The sequence below is a fragment of the Ranitomeya imitator genome, chromosome 3 (genome assembly GCF_032444005.1).
Source record: "Ranitomeya imitator isolate aRanImi1 chromosome 3, aRanImi1.pri, whole genome shotgun sequence".
Classification (NCBI taxonomy): Eukaryota; Metazoa; Chordata; class Amphibia; order Anura; family Dendrobatidae; genus Ranitomeya; species Ranitomeya imitator.
In genome coordinates, this window is record NC_091284.1 from 804,078,978 (window position 1) to 804,106,646 (window position 27,669).

Sequence of the window (27,669 nt, forward strand, 5' to 3'; positions counted from 1 at the left end):
CCTATCAGAATGTCTTTCAAATGTAAGAGTAAACCAGAGAACCCAGGGAAAACTCATAAACTCCTTACAGATGTTGTCCTTGGTGGGATTTGAACCCAGGACCTCAGTGCTGCAAGGCTGCAGTGCTAACCACTGAGTCACCGTGCTGCCCACAAGAAACTTGCATTACCTAGTATCTTGACCCTCAAAACTGGGAATTATAATTGAACTAATTGGGCTATGTGCCCACAACGTCTTTTTTTCCTGATTACGGTAGTTTTTTCAGGCACCGGCGGTCTTTTTTTTTCTTGAAGCAGCTTCGTTGGCGGATCTTACAATCTTATATTGTTGTGGTGTTTTCTAAGATATGTAAAACTATTGTGACTGGCGGGTCGTGAATAGAGGAGATCCCTTCATAACGGGTGGGCAAAAATGAATCAGTCTTAATGGCGGGTTGGAATTGGACCCTTATCCTAGCTGTATAACATCATCTTCTATCCCTTCTTCTAGCTAGAAAATTCTATTGGGGTCCATGATCTGTACTCTACACTATTGTGGATCTCCATCTAGTATAACAAGCAGCGCCCATCTAAGATTTTGAAGATTCATAGTGTGAAAAATTAATGGACCAAGCGGCAAATTATCAGTAATGCCTGTACGCGACAAAACAAAGAAATAAATGCATTGCATGTACCCCAAAATAACACATGAAAATTACAGCTCGCCAACCCAAAAAAAAATGGCCTCACACAGCTCCATGAACGGAAAAATAAAAAAGTTACGAATCTCAGTAAACGGAGACACAAATAATTTTTTGGGGATTTTGTTAACCACTAAAACTGTGCAGAGTTGTTATCACTATAATAGTACTGATCTGAAGAATAATAGAATGATGTCTCCAGGTCATTTTTTTTATCACACACTGTATGCTGTAAAAACAAATCCCCAAAAAACAATAGTGAAAAAAATAGTAATAAGCCGCACTTACACAGTATATATATATATGTGTGTGTGTCTGTCGGCTCGGACTGGCCCATCGGTGAGCAGGTGAATTTCTCTGGTGGGCCACTCAACCCTATATGTTTCAAAAACCTGACCTGCACATCCAAACATAGACTAAGTGTGAACAGGTGCTGAACCCAGAGTCGCCAACTCGTATATAGTTAAGTAAATAAGGCAGCACACTGCAGCGCTAAAACATGCAAACTTGAAAACACGAAATTTGAACTGCATTACTGCACTAGAAATATGAAAAATGAGAGCGTTTAGCGCATAAAAATGGCCAATTTTATGTGTATCTGGTAGCCTCTTTACGGCATCTCTCTTATACCAGGTCCTACGTTTGACCTACCTCGCTGAGAATAAACGTCTCCATCTGAATGGGTACATGTGAAACCTCTTCCTAGACTAAAATTCTCTCTCTCTGTGGAGGGATATTGGACCTGCTGTAATTAAAACACCTGAAGCTAGGAGGCGGAGTGCACGATCAGAAGGCTAGAGAATGCATTTCAAAAACCTGACCTGCACATCCAAACATAGACTAAGTGTGAACAGGTGCTGAACCCAGAGTCGCCAACTCGTATATAGTTTCTATATTTCTAGTGCAGTAATGCAGTTCAAATTTCGTGTTTTCAAGTTTGCAAGTTTTAGCGCTGCAGTGTGCTGCCTTATTTACTTAACTCAACCCTATATGAACTGCCACACTTATACAGTATGTGTGTGTGTGTCTGTCGGCTCGGACTGGCCCATCGGTGAGCAGGTGAATGTCTCTAGTGGGCCACTCAACCCTATATGAACTGAAACACTTATACAGTATATGTGTGTGCGTTTGTGTGTCTGTCGGCTCGGACTGGCCCATTGGTGAGCAGGTGAATTTCTCTGGTGGGCCACTCAACTCTATATGAACTGCCACACTTATACAGTATATGTGTGTGTGTCTGTCTGTCAGTTCGGACTGGCCTATTGGTGAGCAGGTGATTTTCTCTGGTGGGCCACGCAACCCTATATGAACTGCCACACTTATACAGTATATGTGTGTGTGTGTGTCTGTCGGCTCAGACTGGCCCATTGGTGAGCAGGTGAATTTCTCTAGTGGGCCATTCAACCATATATGAACGGCCACACTTATACAGTATATATGTGTATCTGTCTGTCGGCTTGGGCTGGCCCATTGGTGAGCAGGTGATTTTCTCTGGTGGGCCACTCGACCCTATATGAACTGCCACACTTACACAGTATATATGTGTGTGTGTCTGTCAGTTGGCTCAGACTGGCCCATTGGTAAGCAGGTGAGTTTCTCTGGTGGGCCATTCAACCCTATATGAACTGCCACACTTATACAGTATATGTGTGTGTGTCTGTCTGTCGGCTCGGACTGGCCCATCGGTGAGCAGGTGAATTTCTCTGGTGGGCCACGCAACCCTATATGAACTGCCACACTTATACAGTCTGTGTGTGTGTGTGTGTGTCTGTCTGTCGGCTCGGACTGGTCCATTGGTGAGCAGGTGATTTTCTCTGGTGGGCCACTCAACCCTATATGAACTGCCACACTTATACAGTATACAGTATGTGTGCGTGTGTCTGTTGGCTCAGACTGGCCCATCAGTGAGCAGGTGAATGTCTCTGGTGGGCCACTTAACCATATATGAACTGCTACACTTATACAGTATATATGTGTGTGTGTCTGTCTGTCGGCTCGGACTGGCCCATTGGTGAAATTCTCTGGTGGGCCACTCATCCCTATATGAACTGGTACAATTCACTTTATATAGCTGAACAGTGAGCCCCCAGAGTCAATGGTACTGGGGGATCTCTTATCACTCCAGTCCGATACTGTATAAGCAGCTTAATAAAGAAAAAATCCAAATATGCATATACATCTATAGATTTATAAGTCGGGCCTAATAAAGGGAATTTTTTCCTGTATGGGGTAATGTATTAACGTCATTCTCTATTTTTCATTATTCTTCACTCCTCGAGGCAGCTGAGAAATGTTCTAAGTATTATCCCACTACGTTACTTGTGAACATTTCTTAAAGGATATATCCTCCTTAAAAATTATTTGACAGGGGTGTAACTATAGGGGGTGCCGAGGTTGCATTCCTGCTCGGACTGTCCCTCTGTCTGCGTCACACCAGTATATTATAGCTGGCGATACTTGGGAGGCGGCTGGAAGACTCAAAAATATCCCTGTAAAGAGTTGTTCCCAGTCAACATCGCAAATGATAAATTCAGCTCTGCTGCATCTGTAGCGGGGAAGGAACATATTGTCTGTCACCGGGCCGTGCACTTACCCCCATCCTGCAATCCATCAGAAAAAAATATGGCAGGCTTTCATCATTCACCAGATGTAGCAGAGCTGGGTGTGACGTATGGAAGAAGTGAGATCTGTGCTTATTATCTGTTTCCCGTAGGAAACACAGGACAAGTTCAGATCATTTATTAAAAGGATTGTCCAGGACTGAGGGACTATTAATAAGGTTGTGAATATCAGATTGGTGCCTGCCCTCACTCTCGGACCATCCCTTTAAGTTATTTCTAAATCTGCTGCTCTGTCGGTGTGACGTCAGTGGCGGCAGCTGAATCGCCGGAAGGAGCGGTCTGTGAACACTCTGTGCCAGCAGAGATCGGTGCCGGGCTCAACAGGCAGGGAGGTATCAACTACCTGCCTGTTAGTTCTTAGGCCAGTAGTACAAAAATTAAGTTATCTACTTTTGGGGACAACTTTTTAAAACTTCTTTCAACTTTTTAAAACTTCTTTAAACTTTTTTAAAGTGAAATACATGTGCAGTATTTAGGGCTTACATTAGTTTTTGCAATTGGATTTTATTAACAATTTTGCACCGTTTCTCTCCTACAGCCTCTGCATTGCACTGTGACTTGCTGGCTGCAGAACGAGTTAACTGAAAAACCATCAGTGAGCTTATTTTGAGGAATAGTTTGTAACTTTTCTCAGCTGATTTATAACCACAGATCCGATCAGGGTTAAACATGCGGGAAAACAAAAACTAAAAAAAAAAAAAAAAACGGCACAAAATCTTTAATGAAACTCGATTACGAAAATGATTATTTTTTCCCCAAATGCATGCATTTAGGTAAAAAAAAAAAAAAAGTTCTTAAAAAAGGTGAACAATCCCTTTAAAATTACTCCCAGGTAGGTAAAAGTATAGAGAAACAAAAAACAGTCGCCGGAATTCCATCTCTTAATGAGTAAATTAGTTCGGAGGTTGGGATTATAGCGTAAGACCTGTCGATCCGTCGGTAAAAGGCGTCAAGTTACAGTCGGATTTTATTCTAATTGCTTCGCTCGTGTTTGCAGAAAACAGTCCCTGTTATGGCTCCTTTCATCCACCTTCGAAATGCATTTATTCAAGATGTGATGAATGGCGTTCACCTTCCGTCTGGTGAAAAAAAAAAAAAAAAGTAATCACTTTTCCAAACATGGCCCTGAGCGGTGATGTATTACGCCGCGGCGCGGGATACGGGCGTGCATGTCATCCGCAGGCTAGAAAAATTCATCATCCTCAAGGAACTTTGCTCTGCGGATACATTAGACGCCATGTCGTAGCACCATCGGGGGTCAAATACTGGAGGTCACGTTGGGGGGTTGAAGTGATTAAGTGATTACATTACCCCCGTTAGCGAGCTACAGGTAATTAGCAAAAAAAAAAAAGTTTTCGACCAGGCAGGAAAGAAAGTAATACTCTAATCACGGAAGCTGTGCTCGTGTGATTTTTAGTTTTGATGGGGACGCCATATCCATAGTATAGGTTTTCGTCTGCGATCACTTGATCCGTAGCTAATCAGGGGTATATTTACATGTGTCGGGGGGTCTTTACTTGGCTATCGGTTAAATCAATCTCTAAAACAATATTATCAAAGTATAATATTAATCGGTGACCCATAGAAAAACACGGGCGAAATGAGAGATAATGGAGACCATGTGTAGGAGGACGGGAATCAGGAGTGACGCAAAGTTTGATTACTAAGGCAATTAAGTGACGAGAGGCTGAGGATGTCTAGACAAAGACTTAAAGAAAACTTAGGGGGGGATTCGATACTTGCCCTTTAGGAGACCCTGTAAAGGAACTGCCTGGTCTATAAACCTCATTTTCATAATTAGGATCCAAAATTAGCAGCGATGAGAAGAAGTTCTCGCTCTGAAGGTCCCAAAACGGCCATTTATTACGGTACTCAATTTAATAAGTGTGATGCGGCTGCAGTGCAGTTTAGCGCAACCTCCACCACGTGGAGCTGGTGAGGGAAAAGATGTTGCACACTAACAGCGTAGCAACACCGAGCAGCCGCACAGGTGTCACAGGTAACGAAAGAGTGGTCAGATGAGCAGAGTCTGAAACTGTCAGGAGCAGAGGTACCAGAGGTCACAGCATGCACAAAGTCAGAGACAAGCCAGAAGTCAGAGCCAAATGGGAGTGCAGTATCCAAAACGTGAGACGTAAGACGAAGTCAGGATACAAGCCAGAAGTCAAAGCCGGTCGGGGAATGAGGTATCAGAGATAGAAAGCAAGAGGTGGCGTTCAGAGATCAGGCAGAATCATACACTGTAAGGGAAACAACCAGACAAACACGGAGTCAGTGATAGGGAATGGGTCTCACACAAATACGGGAAGTCAGAGGCAGAAGGATCACCAGGGTATACGGGTCAGCTGCCCGAGCATGGAAGCATGAACTATCACTGACGCTGGCCAGCAGACTGCAGAGCTCTGAAAAAGCCCAGCCAGCTCCAAAATGAGGGAGAGGGTGTTAACCCCTGCATGACCAGTCCAGAGAGGGAATAACAGAAAACAAACACCGGACTGGATCATGACAATAAGGTTATGCTTCTTTTTACCACCGGAGGCGCTGCAGGAGAACTGAACACTTTCTGCCATTCAGACTAAATGGGTTGTAAGCTTGAAGAAAATGATTGGATGAGGTTGGATGACTGCTCACTTCTTTCTCTATTCATTGGCTGTAACAGAGAAGGGGTGTGGCTTAGATCAGTCATCCAGCCTCTTATACGCAACACGCACGGGGTAAAAAGAAAAGTGAAGTTGATGAATCCAGTGCGGGATGAGATAGTTGAAAATATAAGGGAAACATATAGGTAAGTCGTATCCATTATTTTATACACTTATACGTATAATTTTTGCTCTAATGGACAAGCCCTATAAATCTGATCACTTCGGGAGGGTCCGGGTTTTAGGACACAATTAAGAGCAGATGTAAATGGAGGAAGTTCCCTGGACAAAAATGGAATATGTGCCCCTTGTTCTTCCAGAACTCATTGTTGAGCACTTGCCTTTCAGAAGTCTGGGCGGTTAAAAGTGTTGTCTGGGACTTTAACATTGATGGCCTATCCTTAGGAAAGCTCATCAATGTCTGATTGGTGGGGGTGCTACACTCGACACTCCCGTCAATCAGCTCTTCCTGTTGTTGGCAGTGACCGGAGCTGCTTAGTTGCGGAGATGCACAGCTCCATAGACAGAATAGTGGCCGAGGATGGGTACTGCACATCCGCCCCCTATAGATTTAAATAGAGGGTGGAAGTGCAGTACCCGGCCGCAGCCACTATAGAATCGATGGCGCTATTAGCTGCATCTCCGCAGCTGATCAGTTCTAGCCACCAGGAACAGCCGATCGTCAGGGGTGCCGCCCCCACCTTAAGGCATGATGTTTTCACTTATATAATGAATATAAATTATCAATAAAGAAACAAATTATTGTTTTTGCAATTGTTCGAAATCATCTTGGTTGACTAGAAGTGGTATCAGTATAAATTAGCCTTATTGTAAAAAATAATTTAAAGGGGTTGTCCAGGGTTGGGACTTAAGCCTGTCATTACTCTATGCACAGAGTGCACTGTCAGGATTCTCCAATTGCGGTGCCGGGAGCAGGCGGGCATGTTACCACAAGTATGTGATCTGCATACTTCCGGACACATTTCGACTAAACATGTCTGATCTCACGCAAAACATTTCTATTGAGTGAGGCCGTGCATGTCTAGTCGGCATGTGACTGCATGTATTCAAATCGTACACTTGCGGTCATGCACTTGCCTGCTTCCGAAGCCGGAGAATCTTGACAGAGCACACACTGCTCGCACAGAGTGACCGCAGACTTGTACCCCAACCCTGTGAGTTTCTTTAGATAGGAACGTTTGATAATGACAATGATGATGATGGTCGTTGATAAACCATATCACCTAGACTGGTACTTGTGTTACACAATTATCCAGAGATTTTCCTAAATTAACTTTAGTTAAATAGTTTAATTTACTTCTCTATAGAAGTGCAAACGACATTGCACCCAGAGTGACCTAAAGTGACCATGTTGTTCAATTTCTATGGATGCACTTGCCATAGATGACAAAAATTCTGTATATTATGATATTATTAGTATTTTTAAACTTTTTACAGATTCCACAACTTGTTGAAAAATGTCTAGATCATAAACTCTTATTGTCACGTCTCCACCAGGACTTGCTCCTGTGCAGTCTGCTTCTGTCACCATTCTATGGGTGGTGCTAATGATGGAAGAGATGTTAGAACCTAAAGCCATGGATGGTGCAGGCTTCGTCCAACCACTAGGAGTAGCGTGGATGTGACCTGTAGTGATGTCCAGTCTGGCAGTATGGGTGTGTGTGCTGTCCAGCTGATGTTACAGAAAGTTGGAGAGCATCACAACTTACTTAAGCTTCCAGCTTACTGCTGGAAGCTGCCTGATAAAGCCTTGTGTTTCTCTGGTTCAGACCTGTCAGTTTAGCTCCAATATAGTGTTTGTTTCCTGTTTTTGACCTCTGTTTTGTTTTATTGACTATTCTTGCGTCTTCCGATTTTGTACTTTTCCTGCCCTCTTATTTCTGACCCAAATATCGGACCATTCTTGCCAGCCTGCGCCAACGTACAGCAGCTTATTCTGTGACCCCAGCCCAGGGGCCCCTGTTTAAGTTCAGATCCCCGTGCAAGGGTTAAAGGTTGAAAGTCAGGTTAACCCCTGGTATGTGGTAAGTAGAGTGGCTTGCGCTGACCCTGTCCGTTTTAGCCTTTTTAGATCTACTAGGGGACCGCTGACAGAGCTACATTACACCTATTCTAATTTTCAAACCATCGATACTCAGAAAGCAGCGCTGGACGATGAGATAAAATTCCTATAAAGTAGGCACTCAGATAATTGTGGCCATGATATATATATATATTTTTTAATTCCAGACGGTGCAAGATCATGAGGATTTTGCTGAGCGAAAAGCGTGGGACTTGTAGACAGATGATTGTCAGGCTATTTAAGACGCCTGTGATACAATAGCAATGTGTAAAGTCCATTATGACTTCATCCTGCCCGATCCAATAACACACATGCTGATCACATTACAATGCTCCTGTTGTCTGTAGGATTACGACATCCGTTACCCCAACGCTGAGCTGAACCTATACAAAGAATGTGTCAAAGAGAATAGAAAGCCCATGTAATTGTCCCCAGCTCTAAATTACCAATGTAGACCGTTGAACTTTGCGCCTATGGAGAAAATCCTGTACGATGGAGTGCGAAAGAAAGACTGGGGATGTAAAGAAATGCAAATGGGAGAACATTAGGGTTTTATGAACAGCTCCAGAAAGCGACTAAACATGAAACAAAGATGCAGGAGGCGTAATATAACACAGCCGATCTGCGTCTACATTTTAGGACCCTTGAATTAGAAGACTGAAATTTTCATTGATGCCTTTTTATTCAGTAGCTCAGAACATGTCGGGAGCAAATCATGACACAGAACCTAACTCACTATCCAAGAAGGAAACTTTTCACTACTTTCTCATCAAGGAATCTTTTTGGAGTGGTGGTGCTTGATCTTTCATTTTTTGCCCATGGTTTGGTACAAAAATTGTCTTAGTAGGCACAACCCATCTATGGCCACTAGAGGCGAACGCAATACACGTCCTGTTAGGCACAGCTCACTTTTATGCCTGCTGTAAAGACAATATTTTCAGAAATGTTAGAGCCTATATAAAAGGGGGACAGCACAGCGCACACACATCAGCATGTAAACATATTTACCGGCCATTCATTGAGTGCCCTTAAGGGTTTTCCCGATGCCTAGAGTTGAAGAAAAGCATCGTACTCAACTGTCCTCTTTGACATCTTCACTTCTGACAGTTCCTCACTATAACTGCATTATATTTTTTTTGTGGGCCTGATATCCAGTATTCAGATTGATGACAAGTAGTCAGAGCACAGGGAGGAGAATTTGTGAAGCTTTTAATGTATAAATCTGGAGGTCACATTCATTGGAAGTAGATGGTGGTCACGGCTCAGCTATACAACACGAACCAACTGATAATTATTTTTTTTACAGTTATAGCAACTTTTAGAGGGGAACATAAAGATTTTTTATTTCCTAAATGTATATTGTATTGTTATACCCTGGTATTGTATATTTTCTATAATCTATAGGTATTAATAGTTGTATCCAAATCTTCATAGCTCCAAAAGCAAATTATATTCAAGACGTTTCTGCTTTTTTTTAAATGTCTTTTAACAAAAAGTTGCTCACCATTCATGGTGCTTTGCGAGCAATTCTTCCCGGCGTTACTCCAGTCCCATTCCGCCATATTGTGACTACAGCATCTGAATGACCGGAAGAGGTAACATCACAAGCTCTCAATGTGAGTCTTTGAGGACCTCATTCTGGCTTACATTGAGTTGCGACTTCTGGATTGTGCCACCAAACACTGGAGAGATCCGACAGGTGACAACCTGCAGAAGACGACTGAAGCAGCACCGATAACAGATGAAACTGGTGGCCGGTAAGTGTAAGACTAGGGCAGAGAACTTAGATTAGTTGCACCACTCCAGCATTCCAAATTAAAAACAAAACAATGGAGTGGTGCTTTAAGCATTATACTGTTCCCACAATGGGTTGTCCATGTAATGCACAAACATGCTAGGTCTCCAGAAGACCCCCTTTGCAGCCAATTTCTTTTCTGACTAGTAGATGAGAGCCCTAAATGGGGTAACCCGATACTTTAATTCATAAGTCCCTAACGCTGTGAGTCTCGTGAACCAGATGATTCCATTGAAATTTTCGAAAAATTGTCTCAAACCATTTTTTTTTTTGCATGTATATAAAATACCCAACTCACGTTTTGTACTGGAAGTCGTTTATTTGTATTTCATTGGCATTCTGGGAAGGATTATATGACTCACTTGTCAGTGTATTATCGCATTTCATCTTTACATTACATTTGTAGAGATTAAAAATAATGCAAGCACACAAAGCTGATTTACCAAAGTCAAAAACCACGGGTCACTTCACAGCAAGCTGAAGGGCTTTATGCAAACTTTTCGACAGTATGAAAACTTTCAGTGACTCAATGCATTGAACGTTATGATATATTTTAGCATTCTAATTACCAAGTTTTTTTTAAAAGGAGTAAATCATATTAGGTGATTAATCGACAGGGGTCCCAATTCTGTGACCCTTACAGATCTTCAGAAGGAAGCAGCCACAGTGTTTCCCTTGCCAGTGATAGTCCGGGACACCAGCCATGCGTTGACCTCGAACACAGTCCCAGTAACTTAATTGGGAGGAACTCATGAATGAATACTGCTGTTTACACAGTATGTCACAGAATATAGAGCAACAACTGTAGACAAGTCTTAAGGTACCGTCACATTAAGCGACGCTGCAGCGATATAGGCAACGATGCCGATCGCTGCAGCGTCGCTGTTTGGTCACTGGAGAGCTCTCACACAGACAGCTCTCCAGCGACCAACGATGCCGAAGTCCCCTGGTAACCAGGGTAAACATCGGGTTACTAAGCGCAGGGCCACGCTTAGTAACCCGATGTTTACCCTGGTTACCATTGTAAATGTAAAAAAAAACAAACAGTACATACTTACATTCCGGTGTCTGTCCCCCGGCCTCAGCTTCCCTGTACTGTCTCAGCGCCGGCCGGCCGTCAAGCAGAGCGGTGACATCACTGCTGTGCTTTACGGCCGGCCAGCGCTCACAGTCATTGCGGGAAGCTGACGGCGAGGGGACAGACACCGGAATGTAAGTATGTACTGTTTGTTTTTTTTTACATTTACAATGGAACCAGGGTAACATCGGGTTACTAAGCGCGGCCCTGCGCTTAGTAACCCGATGTTTACCCTGGTTACCAGTGAAGACATCGCTGAATCGGCGTCACACACGCCGATTCAGCGATGTTTGCGGGAGATCCAGCGACGAAATAAAGTTCTGGCCTTTCTGCTCCGACCAACGATGTCACAGCAGGATCCAGATCGCTGCTGCGTGTCAAACACAACGATATCGCTATCCAGGACGCTGCAACGTCACGGATCGCTAGCAATATCGTTAAGTCGCTCAGTGTGAAGGTACCTTTAGCCATAGCTGGCCATTTTGGAGTCATGAAAAGAGACTTCTGGTAACCCACATTCTTATACACTTGCCTGACAATTTCAACTTCTTAAGGATATAATGAGGTGGTGTAAAAAATTGAGACTTGCATGTTTCATATAACAGATAAATAGCACTAACCAAATCGGTTAGGTAAAATTCCTTTATTCCGACTGGTTTGGACATAAGTTGGGTGGCATGCAGGTGTACAAGGGAGCAAGGCAAGGGAAGGATGATGGATGATGCTCGTTTCACGTCTAGCCGACGCTTCTACGGGTCCAATCGGACTGATAGAAGCGTCAGCGAGACGCGAAATGACCGTCGTCCATCCTCCTCAGCCACCTAGCTCCCTTGAACACCTACATGCCGCCCAACTTATGTCCAAACCAGTCGGAATAAAGGACTTTTATCTTAACAATTTAGTAAGTGCTATTTTTCTGTTTTCTATGGACCTGGAGTACCGTATTTCCCAGCGTATAAGACGACTTTTTGACCCCTAAAAATTGTCCCAAAAGTCGGGGGTCGTCTTATACGCCGGGTACGGTGTGTGCAGGGAGCGATCCTGCATTTCGGCGTGTGGTTCCCAGGGTCTGGAGGAGAGGAGACTCTCCTTCAGGCCCTGGGTTCCATATTCATGTAAAAAATAAAGAATAAAAATAAAAAACATGGATATACTCACCCTCGGACAGGCCCTGGATCACAGCGCTGCTAGTGTCTCCCTCCGTTCCTTAGAATGCGGTGAGTAAAGGACCTTCAGTGACGTCGCGGTCACCTGACCGCTCATGTGACCGCGACGTCACTGAAGGTCCTTCACTCACCGCATTCTAAGGAACGGAGGGAGACGCTAGCAGCACTGTGATCCAGGGCCCGTCCGAGGGTGAGTATATCCATGTTTTTTATTTTTATTCTTTATTTTTAACATAAATATGGATCCCAGGGCCTGAAGGAGAGTCTCCTCTCCTCCGGATCCCGGGAACCACACGCCGTATAAGATGACTGGGCGTATAAGATGACCCCCGTCTTATACGGCGGGCATATCCCAAATTCCATATTTTATATGGAAAATTTGGGGGTCGTCTTATACGCCAGAAAATACGGTATCTTGTTTCTTCCACATTCACTGTCCTATAGCGCCTTGGATAATTATACAAGGGTAAGACATTCCTGGACTTAGATACTTTCCACACGGCAGCCCACAAACTCCCTTACACCCTCAGAGCTAGTAATGGATCTCTTCTTCTGGTGCTTTGGTTTCTGTTCATGTCAACAGAGGTCAAAACACTTGAATAACACAACCAAAATGATCTCACGAGCCTTGATCATATATTCTGTGATTTCACCATTTGTGATTAGTGGATTGGAGCCAACCAACAAAGAACAATCAAATCATAAGGAGTAAGACTTTTATACACTCAAGCTGGCCACACACATCAAACTTATATTGGCCGAACCCGCCGGGATCGATGGGTTTCGGTCGATGGTCTTATGTTGTATGGGGAAGGCGGTCAAATATTGATCAGGAGTGATGTTGATCAGGCATGTCCAATTTTAAATTACCGATCACATTGTTCTCCCTGGGATAAGCTGGCGATCGATGTATCAGTCAGCAGCTTTCTTACCGAGAATACAGGCGCGCTCGGCCGAACGAGCACTCGTGTATGGGAGAGTTGGCTGAGAAGGCTGTTGGCCAAATGATCTTTTGCCTCACAGCCATCAAATGTGTTTGGCCAGTCTTAGAGACTTTCCACATGACAGCCAACATACCGCTCAGAGCTAGAAATACAATTCTTCTCTCGTTTAGGTTTCTGTCCATGTCAATAGAGGTCATAGAACTTAAATAAAATAACCAAAAATTATGTCACGAGCCTTAATCGTGTGTACTGTGAATTCACCAATTATGATTAGCGAATTGGAGCCAACCCACAAAGAACTGTCAAACCATAAAACTCTTTCGAGGGGTCGATGATTCAGATTATTGCCCCTTACCCTTTGCTCCAGTTGCCAGTTCCCAAGTTATAAAACCAATGAGATGAGAATATCCACTTTACATAAAACCACGCATTGATCTTATCAGGATTTTACCTGGGTGGTGGCCACATTTGTCCCATCGGTGACTTCGACAGTCATATTATAGCTGGAGCGCAGCTCGGCATCCAATGGCTTTGCAATAACAATCGTCCCTACTCCTTTCTCGATGTCAAAAGCACTGTCCATATTTCCTCCTATACAAAAAAGGAAAATAATGTTATAAAAATTTTATTTTCACAAGTTTCCACATGTAACTGTATGAGATATTTGATATAAGTCTGTGGAAATGGGAAAAACGTGACAAGTGTCATTGGGCACTTACTATGGAGTAATTTGATCAAAGTAGACGTCGGGTCAGGTCAACATGAGTGGTGGCCATCAAAATAAGAAAACTGATATTTACTTAACAGCTATGGTATTGAGGAGTTTTAGGTGAGAATCCTCTCCACAAACCCTGTCCCATGGTATAGAACCAATGGCCTATGACCATGTCTCCAAACATCACACTCTAACATCTCAGGAACCTAAGCTTCACATCAAGAGGCACCATCTTCCAACCTTGAGTATTGCACATGGCTCCAAACTAGTTCTGAAATGCACCACCATTTAACATAGTAACATAGGGCCATAAGGCGGCACTACGTGGCGGAGTGCCTATGGCATATCGTAAAGTAGATAACATTTCCATTAAGTGACATGTATTTTTTTTCACCGAAAAATTTTCAAAGCTTCTTTAAAAAATAAATGCTCACAAAATTTCTCATGTGAATAGTAAAGTGGATTTTCCATAGAAGTTAACAGGAAGAGGTTTCAAAGTATTCTTAGGGTATGTACATGGTGTCTATTTTAGGCTGATTTAGCTTGGAATCCACCAGAAAAAGCGCTGCAAATGCGCTCCATAAAAACGAGCATAATGCAGAGAAATGTCAAAGTGACATTATTGTGCACAGGCCCCATCTAATGCCACACAACTGATGCAGGGTTTGGAAATAGTGATGAGCGAGCGTGCTTGGATTAGGTGTAATTCGAGCATACTCGTGTGCTAACCGAGTGTCTTCAGCGTGCTCGAAAAATGTGTTTGAGTCCCCGCGGCTGCATGTCTCGCGGCTTTTCAACAGCCCCAACACATGCAGGGATTTCCTGTTTGTTAGGCAATCCCATCATGTGTTGCGGATGTCGACCAACAGAGAGACTTACAGCCATGGGGACTCTTTAGCACACGAGTATGATCATCACGCTCACTTATCACTATTTGGAAACTCTTAAGAGCTCAAATAAAATAACCTTGAAAGTATAGAGTAAAAGAACTTAGCAGCAAAGCCACGTCAGGGGTGCCGGCGAAGCCACTTCAGGAAACAGACTGCCTGCATTTGTGGTTTGCCTGGGAAAACTCGGGGGTGCACATACCCTTAATTGAGTTTTTGAGAAGGATTTTGGGACAGATCTACTCCCCCCCAAAAAAAAATTAAAGAAAATTCCATCTAAACAAGACTTGGGTCCTGGGCTTATGTCCACATGGAGTTTTTCAAAGAGATTTTTGGACTTGGAGTCTACCATAGGCTGTGTTCACACTGAAGTTTTTGAAAAAATTTTTTTAGCAGGTCCACTCCAAAATGCTTGGATAACTCTTCCTACTAATTTTTATCAGAAATCCGATTTTGATGCTATGAGGTGGAGTCAACCTTTCTTTTTTTTTTTTTTTAAAGAAGAGGTGTTGAAAAGTGCCTGATGGAATAACAACTTCACTTCTTTAAAGTGCATCCTGATGAAGTCTACTCCAAACTAAGTACTATTAAAATAAAGGGCTGTAAAAAATGCTCAAGGGAAAAAAAATGCTTCAAGAAATTAAAGACATTTTTGTCCAGGCCAGTGTCATTAGTTGTTTTTTTTTTTTACATTTTTCTTTTGAAACACAACTCAAAAACACACAAAAGCGAAGTCTGATTGTAATTAGTTGATATTCTGTAAATTTTAATTAAACATTTCTTCTGGCAGTTTCAAGTTATCTCAGTGACCAATGTGTTTTTTTTTTTACTTTAACAGAAGGGAACCAAAAATTTTGTCCATAAATCTTCAAACATACTTGTACAATTCCGTAATAATACAACAATAAAAATTGTTGACCTCACTGTCGAATCAGACGTTGACTTACAGGATAGTTGCCTCCACAAGGTGGCAATAGTAAGACCACACTCTATTGGATAAAATTAAACTAATTTGAATGTTTTTTTTCCCATAGAGCATTGCCAGACTCTATACTCTGCTGGTCTCCTTAAGGAGAGGTAGTCCTATCAAAAGTTACTACCTATTGGTCTGTGAATGAAGCAGATCAGGGGATTACATTATCTCGAGTCAGGAACAATGAGATGTTGATTTGTATAAACTAGGTACCAAATATATGGCTGGAATTTGTCATCAGGGCATCATATGGGGGCCATCTTCCTGGAGCCCAACCAAGGTGACCCAAGGGTCTAATTAACATGTGAGAAGGGGGTTTCCTAAGTGTTATGAGTGGAGAGGTTATAAGAACATCAGATTATACACTTTCTACATAATAGGTGGCACAACGTCTTATTCTGAGCGTCGATATCCAGAACAGATCTCCAAAACACGTTTGTAATTTGACTTTTGATTCATTAGACGTCGTTCCACAAAAAGTCCAACAGATAAGGTAGGAACGGCCCACACACTCCTGACTACCGTAACGTAGCATGGCCCAGAGTGGAAAATGTCTCACGGTCAACAATGGATGCCCTGGTTATTTCTGTCAGCATCTAGGAATGAGGAAAGTTGATGAGAGAATTCCATTTTTTACACAGGAGACATTCGAGGTATTCTGGGGTTATCTTAAGAAATCTGACACAAATGGCTTACTGAAAGAAAAATCTATGAAGTCCACGAAAAAGCTGCTTTTTTAAGAAATCTGTCAAAATATGAAAGAAAGCACAAACGGTAATATATTGTATATGTTGACATTGATAAGGACAAATCGCCTGCTACATTCAGGTCTTGGCCTCCTACTTGGCACTTATTATGATGAACAACTCCGCAGCTGACAATGTCGTATATTATAAAAAGTGCATAAAAGTTCAATAATTAAAGGAATTGTCCACTTTTCCCAGAGTAGCCAACTCTGGTAACATTTCAAGGAGACTCCAACAAACAAGGGAGATCTTTTAGACATCTGCTAGAAGTCGTAAGTATTCACTTCTCCCCATTCTCAATATTCCATTAGTTTGGCTATTGTCTTTGGTGGTCATGGGAAATGGAAGAAAGCTGAAGAATGGGGGAGAAGTTGGCAGATAAATGTCTGGTCATAAGTCTGATAAGTGGTCGTTTGGAGTCTGGATTGGAACCTGTAGAAGGATAGAGGCTGGTCTTGGGTCTATATAGAAGTTTGAACCCATGGGGAATCTGATCTTATGTCTAAAATAAATGTTGGGGCTGATCTGGGGATCTGTATTATAAAAGGAGTCTAGTATAGGGTCTGAATTTTTTAGGGAGTTCTGGTCCGGGGTCTCTATTTTCAGAATATATGGAATCCTTTAGGGGGACCTATATAAACAGAAGAGTAAGGCCTGGGGTCTGCCTATGGGTATATTGTGTCACTAAAGTGTATATACAAGGGGGTTTGGTCTGATAGTTCTATAAAGGGCATGTCCGTGTACAGAGGTGTTTGGGGTCCATAACTTTATTATTATTTATTAGGGGGTCTAGGATATATTTCTTTTCAGGCTTTTTATGTTCCTTTTTCATAATCTCCTTAATGAATCTTCTCAAATGGTGACAATGATGACTTTTGACAATTTTTTCTTTCATCAAACAAATCCTTTGATGGTTAAGATATCTCAGGGTGGTCCTGCAGTTGGGACCCCTGATTGTTAGTGCTTATATCCCTGATAAAACAAAGCAGCATAAGCAATAATCAATAGGGATCTATATAACATACAGAAAATAAATATTCTCATATGATGGACCTCTGGAATCTCCACTTTTTAATGCTAAGTCAATTATGGGTCCAACATTTTCTGCACAATAATTTCCTAATATCCTAATATATATTTATAGTGAACTTCATTTTTATTCATACAAATCTCCAAATGCTGATTAAACATAGCTCAAATATTAAGTCACCACTAGAGGGAGCTTACTGTAGACTTTTTATACACTGACCTCCATATAAAAACAGTATACAATAAGCTTTTGGGCTCCCCCTAGTGGTGGCTGTTGGCAGTAAAAATTTTATTGGGTAACGCTTTCTGCAGTGAATCGGAGGCTTGCTTGAGAAAAATGGAGCTTAAACCACTATGAAGGAATTTTGGTAAATAATTTTGCAGAGAAAGCTAGACCTATAATTGACCTGGCATTTAAAAGAAGAGGTCCACCTCCTAGGAATATTTATTCCTTCTTATCTAAAGAGTGCCTCAATGTTCTATTAGTCTCATTTGTGTGTTTGTTTTCTAATGGCAACTCATTAGTCCACCAGGACTTGAAACATCAAAGGATTTTGGAACATTAAAAGCCAGAGGGTATCCTAAAGTGTTAGGAGTTTGGCATGTTGATGGCAAGGGGCCATCCTAAAGTGCTAGGAAGGTCAACAATCTTGGGAATTTGCTGATAAGGGGGTAAAGATCCCTGGATATTAAGAGTAGACTATTGAGGAACATACTAAACTGCAAGGAGCCTCACGGATCTTGATTTTAAAAGGACATCCTAACATTCGAGAAGCCTTAAAGATCTAGCCAGAGTTTGTCATAAAGTGATAGGAACATGAAAGATCTTTAGATCTTTAATGATGGCAAGGGGCATCTTAAACTGCTAGGAACATCGACGATCTTGGGATGTTGATTCTAAGAGGTCATCCTAGCGCATAAGAAGCCTCAATGATCTAGCAAGAGGGTGTCAAAGTAATAGCAACCTTTAGAACCTTGGCATATTGATGATCTTTGTGGCATTCTAATGTTCTTCAACAATCTTGAGATGTTAATATGGAGGCAAGCAAACGTGCTAGGAACCTCAATGATCTTGGAAAGTTCACAGTAAGGGAGTTTGAGACAGTGATAAGAACTTTAAGGATCTTGAGATCTTGTTGTAAAGGGCCAACCTTAAATGCTAGAAGCATAGCTAGATGCTTCACAGATCTTGGTATATTGATGGCAAAACCCAATGTAAAGTGCAAAAGCCTTGAGGCTCTTGACATAATGGTAAGAGGGTGTCCTAAAGTGCTAGGAGCACCAAGAATCTTGGGAAGTTAATGGTAAGATGTCATCCTAAAGCCAGTAACCATATGTAAGTTAAACCTCTCTTTTCAATGTGTATCACTATTTTAAAGATTATTTTCTAAAATTTCAAAGTTTGAGTCGAACCAAAATCTTGATTACTGGATTCAGCAGGGCTGTAATTACTAGTTTAAATAATAATTACACAGGAACAAAAGAGGGAGAAGAAAACACAGATCTAATCAAAATTATGCAGATTAATCTCATAAAATAATTATATTTCATTCTGCTTAGCACATTAAAACGATGCAGATGAAAGTTCCCTGATCTAACTTGATCGTCATTACGGCTGCCGAAGTAGAGAAAACTTATTTTGCCAGTACTAAACTTTATGAGGTTCTCTAAACTTTAGCCCTTTAATCATAATTGCTTCTTTGCTGCTCTAAAAGCCTCAGCAGAGGAAGCTGACATATGGGCTTTGTGGGGAGCACATATAATTTTATGGTGTTCTCATAGCTAATGGCTTCTGGGATCAAGTCTGAACAGGTGGAAGGAACTGCTGTAACACTGATCCCACCGATGAAGGACACGGAGCTAAAAATATGAATTTGCTGAAGTTTTGAAATAAAAGTTTAGTAGTTGAGTCATTGCCAATGTAAAAGTTTCAACATTTTCAGGGGCTGATTGTGCCAGGAAATTCACCCATATCGTGGCAATGTAACCTTTTCGTATTATTTAGCAGGCTATCATCAATTCACTGCCCCAACAAAGCACTGTATACAAACATAGATTGGAGGACCCATCCATTAGTTGCCCCTATAGCAAGGTCGTAGGGACAGGTGATGCTTATGTAGAAAATTGCACTCGATCTTAAGGCAAAAATGAGACAAAATCACATAAAAAAACACCATTATTAAAAAACAGCACAAGATGGGTGTGTGGTTTAGTTTAAGACTTTACATTCTGCTCTACGGTTTACTAAGCACTGGATCAAATATCAGCATAACCTTAGACTGGCATTGGCAAATATCCAATGCCAGACGCAAACCAGAAACAATAATGTTACAGTTTCTTGAAAAACCTGACCTTTATTCCCAATCAGATGCAGTCTTAGGATAAGTTCAAATCATGTTTTAGCCACTTTTAGTCAATAGCTCCATCGGGGCTTCCAGTTGAAACCCTGAAAAATGGGATTCGGTCATATCTGCCAATGTGGCCGTTGACTTTAATAAAGCAGATAGTCATTGTGTGCTGTTTCATCTAATTTTTAGGTACATGGGTATAAATGGCAGGCAGGAGTGGCAACTGATCTGTGCACAGCCAACATGGGGGCGCCATTGTGCCGTCTACTACGGCAGTCTGAAATGTTCCACAGATGAAGGAATTTTGCTGCCCCATGTCACTATGGGGAAATCTCAAGAGCGCAGTTCATGCTAGACAGCTCAGGAATTTACAGGAACTGGAGGCCTTTTGCCAAGAAGAGTGGGCAGCTTTACCATCTGAGAAAATAAAGAACCTCATCCACAATTACCACAAAAGACTTCAAGCTGTCATTGATGTTAGAGGTTTCAATACACAGTATTAAGAAATGGGGTATGTGAACTTTTGATCAGGATCATTTGGATGTTTTGGGTTGTCATTTTGATTTACAAAGAGAATACACATTAGTTTGACAATTAATGGCTTCACCCAACCACTAACCATGAGTGGAGAAAAAGTTTTGGTGTTATAATTCATATTCTCTGAAAAAAGGCCAAGAAAGCAAAAATTCTGCCGGGGTATGTAAACTTTTGAGCACAACTGTATATGAAGAAATATAATCCTTGTAGGAGTTGCAACAATCCTGGAAACATTGACATCAAATACTGCAAGTTGGAAGTATTTCTTCATTTTGAAAATCTACAAGCAATATTGGATTAAAGATTTATAAAGATTAAGTCTTTCTAAGACACTGATCTCCCTAGGAGCATTACTGGTTTCACTAGCCTTGTATGAATAATGATAACTGACAGTCAAAGTTTTATTCTAAGAAAAGACAAGAACTGTGTAGCAGAATGACCCAGGAATACCTGTACAGAAATACTGTAGATCCTTTTATTGAAGCCTTGAAGGCGTGGAACATGCTGGCTTTCTATGAGGAGGTAAGTGTACATCTGGATGTAGGTAATGCGGCTGGTGTGATTTATCTGGACTTTTTAAAGGCATTTGATCCTGTACTACTCAACAGCCTTGGGGGAAACTATATGCAGGTGGGTAAAAATTTGCTTAAAGGGCCACTGTCCCCCCCCTCCAGCCGTTACAAACTAAAAGAGCCACCTTGTGCAGCAGTAATGCTGCATTCTAACAAGGTGGCTCTTTTAGTTTTTGTTCCTGTTATTCCCACAATAAATGTATCTATAATTCTGCTGAAATACCTGCCTTTGTCCATGGAGGCGGGACTGAAGCCTCCTCTTAGAAGCGCCCAACTGCCGTCACTCATCTCTTGTGTAGATTTTCGCCGCCCCCTCAGCGCCGTTATTGTGTGAATTCCGGCGCCTGCGCTCTGCTCTTCTGCCTTGCGCAGGCGCATAGAGCATTTGTCGTCCTAGCGCTGGTGCCAGGTTCCGTTCTGCGCCTGTGCGGGCAGTGCGGCCACCCTGTTACTGAATCCCCGCCCCGCACTGTGCATAATGCTGGTATTCCTGGGCATGCGCACTGCGCATCTCAGACGCTCCCCAGGTCCCCCGCCTTTCAGCGTTGCCGGAATATACAGGTATCCTTGCCAGCGTTTGGAACAGCCGCACAGGGGGGGGGACCTGTGGAGTGTCTGACAAGCGCAATGCGCATGCCCAGGAATCCCAGCCCCGCACTATGCATACTGCATAACACAGTGCGGGGCGGGGATTCAGTAACAGGCTGGCCGCACTGACCGCACAGGCGCAGAAAGGAACCCGGCACCAGCGCTCGGACGGATAATGCTCTATGCGCCTGCGCAAGGCAGAAGAGCAGAGCGCAGGCGCCGGAATTCACACAATAACAGCGCTGAGGGGGCGGCGAAAATCTACACAAGAGATGAGTGACGGCAGTTGGGTGCTTCTAAGAGGAGGCTTCAGTCCCGCCTCCATGGACAAAGACAGGTATTTCAGCAGAATTATAAATACATTTATTGTGGGAATAACAGAAACAAAAACTAAAAGAGCCACCTTGTTAGACTGCAGCATTACTGCTGCACAAGTGGCTCTTTTAGTTTATAACGGCTGGAGGGGGTGACAGTGGCCCTTTAAAGAACAAGGAACAAAGATTCGTAAATGGTACATTCTCTAAATGTGATAAAGTCAGCATTGGGGGCAGCAAGGATCAGCAGCGGGGGCACAAGGATCACTGTTAGGACCTATTATTTTTAATCTCTTTATTAATGACCTTGTGGATGGGATTTAGAGTAAAGGATCAGTCTGTCCTGCTGGATAATAAAAACTGACCTTGATGGTACAATATTACAGAACGATCTGGATAAGAATGGGTAAACACTTGGCAGATGAACTTACTGATAAATGTAAAGTAATGCAGTTGTGACGGAGTAATCCTATTGCTGCATATACAGTGGGGCAAAAAAGTATTTAGTCAGTCAGCAATAGTGCAAGTTCCACCACTTAAAAAGATGAGAGGCGTCTGTAATTTACATCATAGGTAGACCTCAACTATGGGAGACAAACTGAGAAAAAAAAATCCAGAAAATCACATTGTCTGTTTTTTTAACATTTTATTTGCATATTATGGTGGAAAATAAGTATTTGGTCAGAAACAAAATTTCATCTCAATACTTTGTAATATATCCTTTGTTGGCAATGACAGAGGTCAAACGTTTTCTGTAAGTCTTCACAAGGTTGCCACACACTGTTGTTGGTATGTTGGCCCATTCCTCCATGCAGATCTCCTCTAGAGCAGTGATGTTTTTGGCTTTTCGCTTGGCAACACGGACTTTCAACTCCCTCCAAAGGTTTTCCATAGGGTTGAGATCTGGAGACTGGCTAGGCCACTCCAGGACCTTGAAATGCTTCTTACGAAGCCACTCCTTCGTTGCCCTGGCGGTGTGCTTTGGATCATTGTCATGTTGAAAGACCCAGCCACGTTTCATCTTCAATGCCCTTGCTGATGGAAGGAGGTTTGCACTCAAAATCTCACGATACATGGCCCCATTCATTCTTTCATGTACCCGGATCAGTCGTCCTGGCCCCTTTGCAGAGAAACAGCCCCAAAGCATGATGTTTCCACCACCATGCTTTACAGTAGGTATGGTGTTTGATGGATGCAACTCAGTATTCTTTTTCCTCCAAACACGACAAGTTGTGTTTCTACCAAACAGTTCCAGTTTGGTTTCATCAGACCATAGGACATTCTCCCAAAACTCCTCTGGATCATCCAAATGCTCTCTAGCAAACTTCAGACGGGCCCAGACATGTACTGGCTTAAGCAGTGGGACACGTCTGGCACTGCAGGATCTGAGTCCATGGTGGCGTAGTGTGTTACTTATGGTAGGCCTTGTTACATTGGTCCCAGCTCTCTGCGGTTCATTCACTAGGTCCCCCCGCGTGGTTCTGGGATTTTTGCTCACCGTTCTTGTGATCATTCTGACCCCACGGGGTGGGATTTTGCGTGGAGCCCCAGATCGAGGGAGATTATCAGTGGTCTTGTATGTCTTCCATTTTCTAATTATTGCTCCCACTGTTGATTTCTTTTCTCCAAGCTGGTTCGCTATTGCAGATTCAGTCTTCCCAGCCTGGTGCAGGGCTACAATTTTGTTTCTGATGTCCTTTGACAGCTCTTTGGTCTTCACCATAGTGGAGTTTGGAGTCAGACTGTTTGAGGGTGTGCACAGGTGTCTTTTTATACTGATAACAAGTTTAAACAGGTGCCATTACTACAGGTAATGAGTGGAGGAAAGAGGAGACTCTTAAAGAAGAAGTTACAGGTCTGTGAGAGCCTGAAATCTTGATTGTTTGTTTCTGACCAAATACTTATTTTCCACCATAATATGCAAAAAAAATGATAAAAAAACAGACAATGTGATTTTCTGGATTTTTTTTTTCTCAGTTTGTCTCCCATAGTTGAGGTCTACCTATGATGTAAATTACAGACGCCTCTCATCTTTTTAAGTGGTGGAACTTGCACTATTGCTGACTGACTAAATACTTTTTTGCCCCACTGTACATTAAATGGAAATATACTCGGGACTACAGAACAGGAGAAGGACGGGGGTTTCTGGTTACAAGTAAGCTGGGCAGTAGTACTCAATGTCAGGCAGCAGCTACAAAAGCAAATAAGATTTTATGGTGTCTAAAAAAGATATAAATTCCTTGGATCTAAATCTATTGTTACCTCTTTATAAATCACTGGTGAGGCCACATCTGGAATACGGGAAACAGTTTTGGCCGCCACATTTTAAAAAGGATATTGTAAAGTTAGAGTCAGCTCAAAGGCGGCAACTAGATTACTAAAAGGACATTGCAGGAAAAGTCTGCTCAGCCAATTACTGTCAGAGGCGAGTCACCTGTGACACTAGTCACTTCTCACGGCCAAGCCCTGATTCAGGATAGTCAAGGAGGCCAAAGTCAGAAGCCAGGAGGTTAGGTCATAAACAGAAGGAAGAGACAAAAGCGTAGTCAGGTAACGTTCTGAGGTCAGAATACCAGGATGATAGCAGATCAGAGCAGAAAAAGTTAAACAGACACAAGATCAGAATGAGGTCCAAGGTCAGGCAACAAAAGATCAACATACAGAACAAAAGGCACAGAACGAACAAACCCCACTTAGCTGAAGGTACGTTTAGCAGAGGTCTTGGAAAAACAGCCCAGTTAAACAGCCAGGCAATCACCTGGGATAATGAACACTTGGAGACAGCCAACCCCTCCCAGTGTCAGATTGCCAGCTCGGCTGTCTAATCAACACACTGACAGCTCAGCACGCCCCTGCACCAGACTGGACGACTAAGCTGTCAATCAAAGCACCAACAGCTTTAGTAATGTACCAGATTGGATGGCTGAGCTGTCAGTAACTGCATCCCAGACACATTGAGGGGTGGAACCGTGACATCACCAATGTGACCAGTGATCGGTTGAGCTGGCATTTCCTTGCTTTTCTGGTGTGTCAAAATTAAACCAAGAAGTAGAGACCAGGAAAGTCTCAGCTTTTTTATTTTTACACAAGATGTAATGATTTAACAATTAAGACTTGGGTTTTCTGGGATTGCCTATAGGCCATACACCTTAGATAGCCTTCAGCTTAAAGAAGCCCTCCTCTCATCACAGTTTTTATCTTCTTAATATATTGCAGTCATCATATTATATAGCAAGGTGTACTTACAATTGCTCATTTTGACTTTCTACCCAGTTAATTCTTCTCTTTTCCATTAAACCTGACATCACATGATTGAAAACTGACTAGCTGAATCCTTCTAAACTCTGTCTTAGACATGGGAAGTCTCTTTTCCCTGCATGAGTTATCATTAGAACTACAATTCCTCTTCACTGCAGAGTCCCTGGCATCCCAGCTCCACCTCCTCTTCAACTCCTGGCCCATATGCTCCGATCCTCCCCCTGCCACGGACTTTGCATGGAAGTGCTTCTTTAATAATCTTTGAGTGGCTCTTTGTTCTTAATCAGGAGTGAGAAAAATAGGTTGTTGCCAGACACCTCCGACACCACCTTATACTCTGCGAGAACAAAGGATCTGGCATGCCAATATCAAACATGCCTACTTTTTCTTTCCCCCCTTATCTACCATGCTGATAATGTCATAACTCTACAAACAAATTTGATGGCTGGATGGCAAGAATAAAGCTATGCATTTAGAGTATTTGCACTAACGTCTTATCACTTATCCAACAGTCTGTATTACTGATGTGAACATACACTGTGTAATGATTCATTTCTCCTGTGGTGGCGCTGCAGGGAAATTTAACACTTAATGGCAGAAACTCTAACAGATATGAAAGTCCAAGGTTGTGCGTCCCTTTAAGGATTTATTTTCCATATTTTTATGGATATTTTTGCTTTGAAAGGAGGAGAACCCTTAGGTGTGTTAGCTATTTAGCTCTTGGTATTTACTTGGTCTTGCTCTTATCCACAGTCAAATTGATAGAATTCAAAGAAAAATTCTGAAAAACCCAAATTGCGAGGAAAATAATGTAAAATTTTCATTTTTTGGTTCTATCTTTATACTACCACAATAGTCATCTTCAATACATTCATAATTTTTTGCAGGCTCATAATTGTCCTTGACATTTCATTTTGGAGGAGGTAGAGATACTAAGGTAGCCTGGAACGGCTACGAGATTACATTCCTTTTTTTTTTTTGCATTTTATGCTAAGAAGACATGGCATCTTCCAATTAACGTTTTAATTGATTTGCTTGGGAAATGATGCAAAAAAAATTGACTGTAAAATCGTTTGAAGAATAGAGTTTCAAGGAAAAGTCTTTAATTGAAAGCCTTGGGAGAGTATAGTATTTTTTTTTTCAAAGAGAATACTTTGTTCTGTTAATTAGAAGAGAAAAATAAAATAAGCATAAAAATTTCAATGGTGTAGCCAGACATGAAAAGCAAAAGCTTAAGGTACAGCCCGCTGTAAAATTATTCATCTTTCGAATGATTTTGGCACTTTGCTAAATAAAAGTTATCGTAGACTTGCCTGCAGAACTTTTCACTAAGTATGCTATAGAAGAAAATCAACAAAGTATAAACAGAAAAAATAAGACAAATTTCAAAAAAACTCTAATAACATTTTCCAACTTTAATAAACAAACTAATTTATCACAAATGTCTCTGCTATTAAATGAAATACATTTCAGGAGAACTTCCTTTTATTGTATCAAAGCAGCAAATAGATGGGTCCAGTTGTTTGTTGTAAGCATCTCTCTGACCTGATCCCCAAGGCAAAAGATCACTCTCTAGGATTTCCATACTCTCAAGGCCACTTTTGCCATGAGGTAAGTATCTCGCCTCAGGCATCTCTCTGAGCTGTTCCTCAGGAAGGGGGGAGAAAAAATGCCTTCACACCCCGAGATCGCAGCCTAAAAACTCTGACTCAATCATACCGCATATGAGGTTAGAGTGTTGGGAGCGGGCTCAGGAGCTGTGCCAGTGCCATATGTGGTAGATGCCGGCTTTTTAGCAGCAGCAACCATAGCTCAGCTTCAAAAGCTGCTGTTAACCATTTAGATGCCTCTATCAATTTCTTACAATGGCACTTAAATAAAGCAGTGACCAGTTCACACATGCTGCTTCCCATTGGACCTTTGTGATATGCGGGTATAGATGGGTGACAATTGCAGCCTGCTAAAAGACACTGTTGCGGCCATTTTAGCTTTCCTGATTGGTTTTATATACCGCAATACTGTGATGTTGCAAAATATAGTATAAGCAATCAAAGAATTGTAGGTTTAAGTACACTAGCAAGATTAACAAAACAGACAAAAAAATAAAACATTTTTAAAAAGAAAAAAAATTGAAACACACACCTTAACCCCACATTAAAGTAAAGACATTTAAAAAATAAACATATATAATATTGTAACTTCTCAAACTGTTCATTCTATCAAAATAGGAAATTAATTAACCCACATGGTAAATTCAGCAAAGAGGAAAAATAAAGGGAACGCCATATTGCCTTTTTGATCACATCACCTTATATTCCCCCAAAAATGCAATAAAAATCTAACAAAACGGCATATGCACCCCAAATTAATATCAATAAAAACGTCATCTCGCCTTGTAAAAAACAAGCCCTCTCAGAGAGAGCTCCATGGATGGAGAAATAAAAACGTTACGGGTTTCAGAAGTTGACAACACTGATCCCAATTTTTTTTGTTTACAAACTCCAATTTTTTTCTTCACCACTACAATAATAAAAAAAAATCTATGCAAGTTTGACATTGCCATAATCAAACTAATCATGTTGACAGGTCACTTATACATACAATGAATATCGAAAAAGCAAAACCCAGAAATAATGGTGGAGTTGCGTTTGTTCACTGTAAGTTTCTATTGAACTGCAAGGAGGAACGCCATTTCAA

The 27,669-nt window shown here is 41.9% G+C and overlaps 1 protein-coding gene across 6 annotated transcripts in view; it reads right to left on the reverse strand.

Moving 5' to 3' along the window:
- FAT3 (FAT atypical cadherin 3) overlaps positions 1-27,669 on the reverse strand; it is a 745,380-nt gene that overhangs the window by 166,748 nt on the left and 550,963 nt on the right. For all 6 annotated transcript variants that reach the window (XM_069759239.1, XM_069759241.1, XM_069759238.1 and 3 more), the window contains one exon: positions 13,457-13,596. In XM_069759239.1, the coding sequence (XP_069615340.1) occupies positions 13,457-13,596 (140 nt within the window). The remainder of the gene's footprint in view (positions 1-13,456; positions 13,597-27,669) is intronic.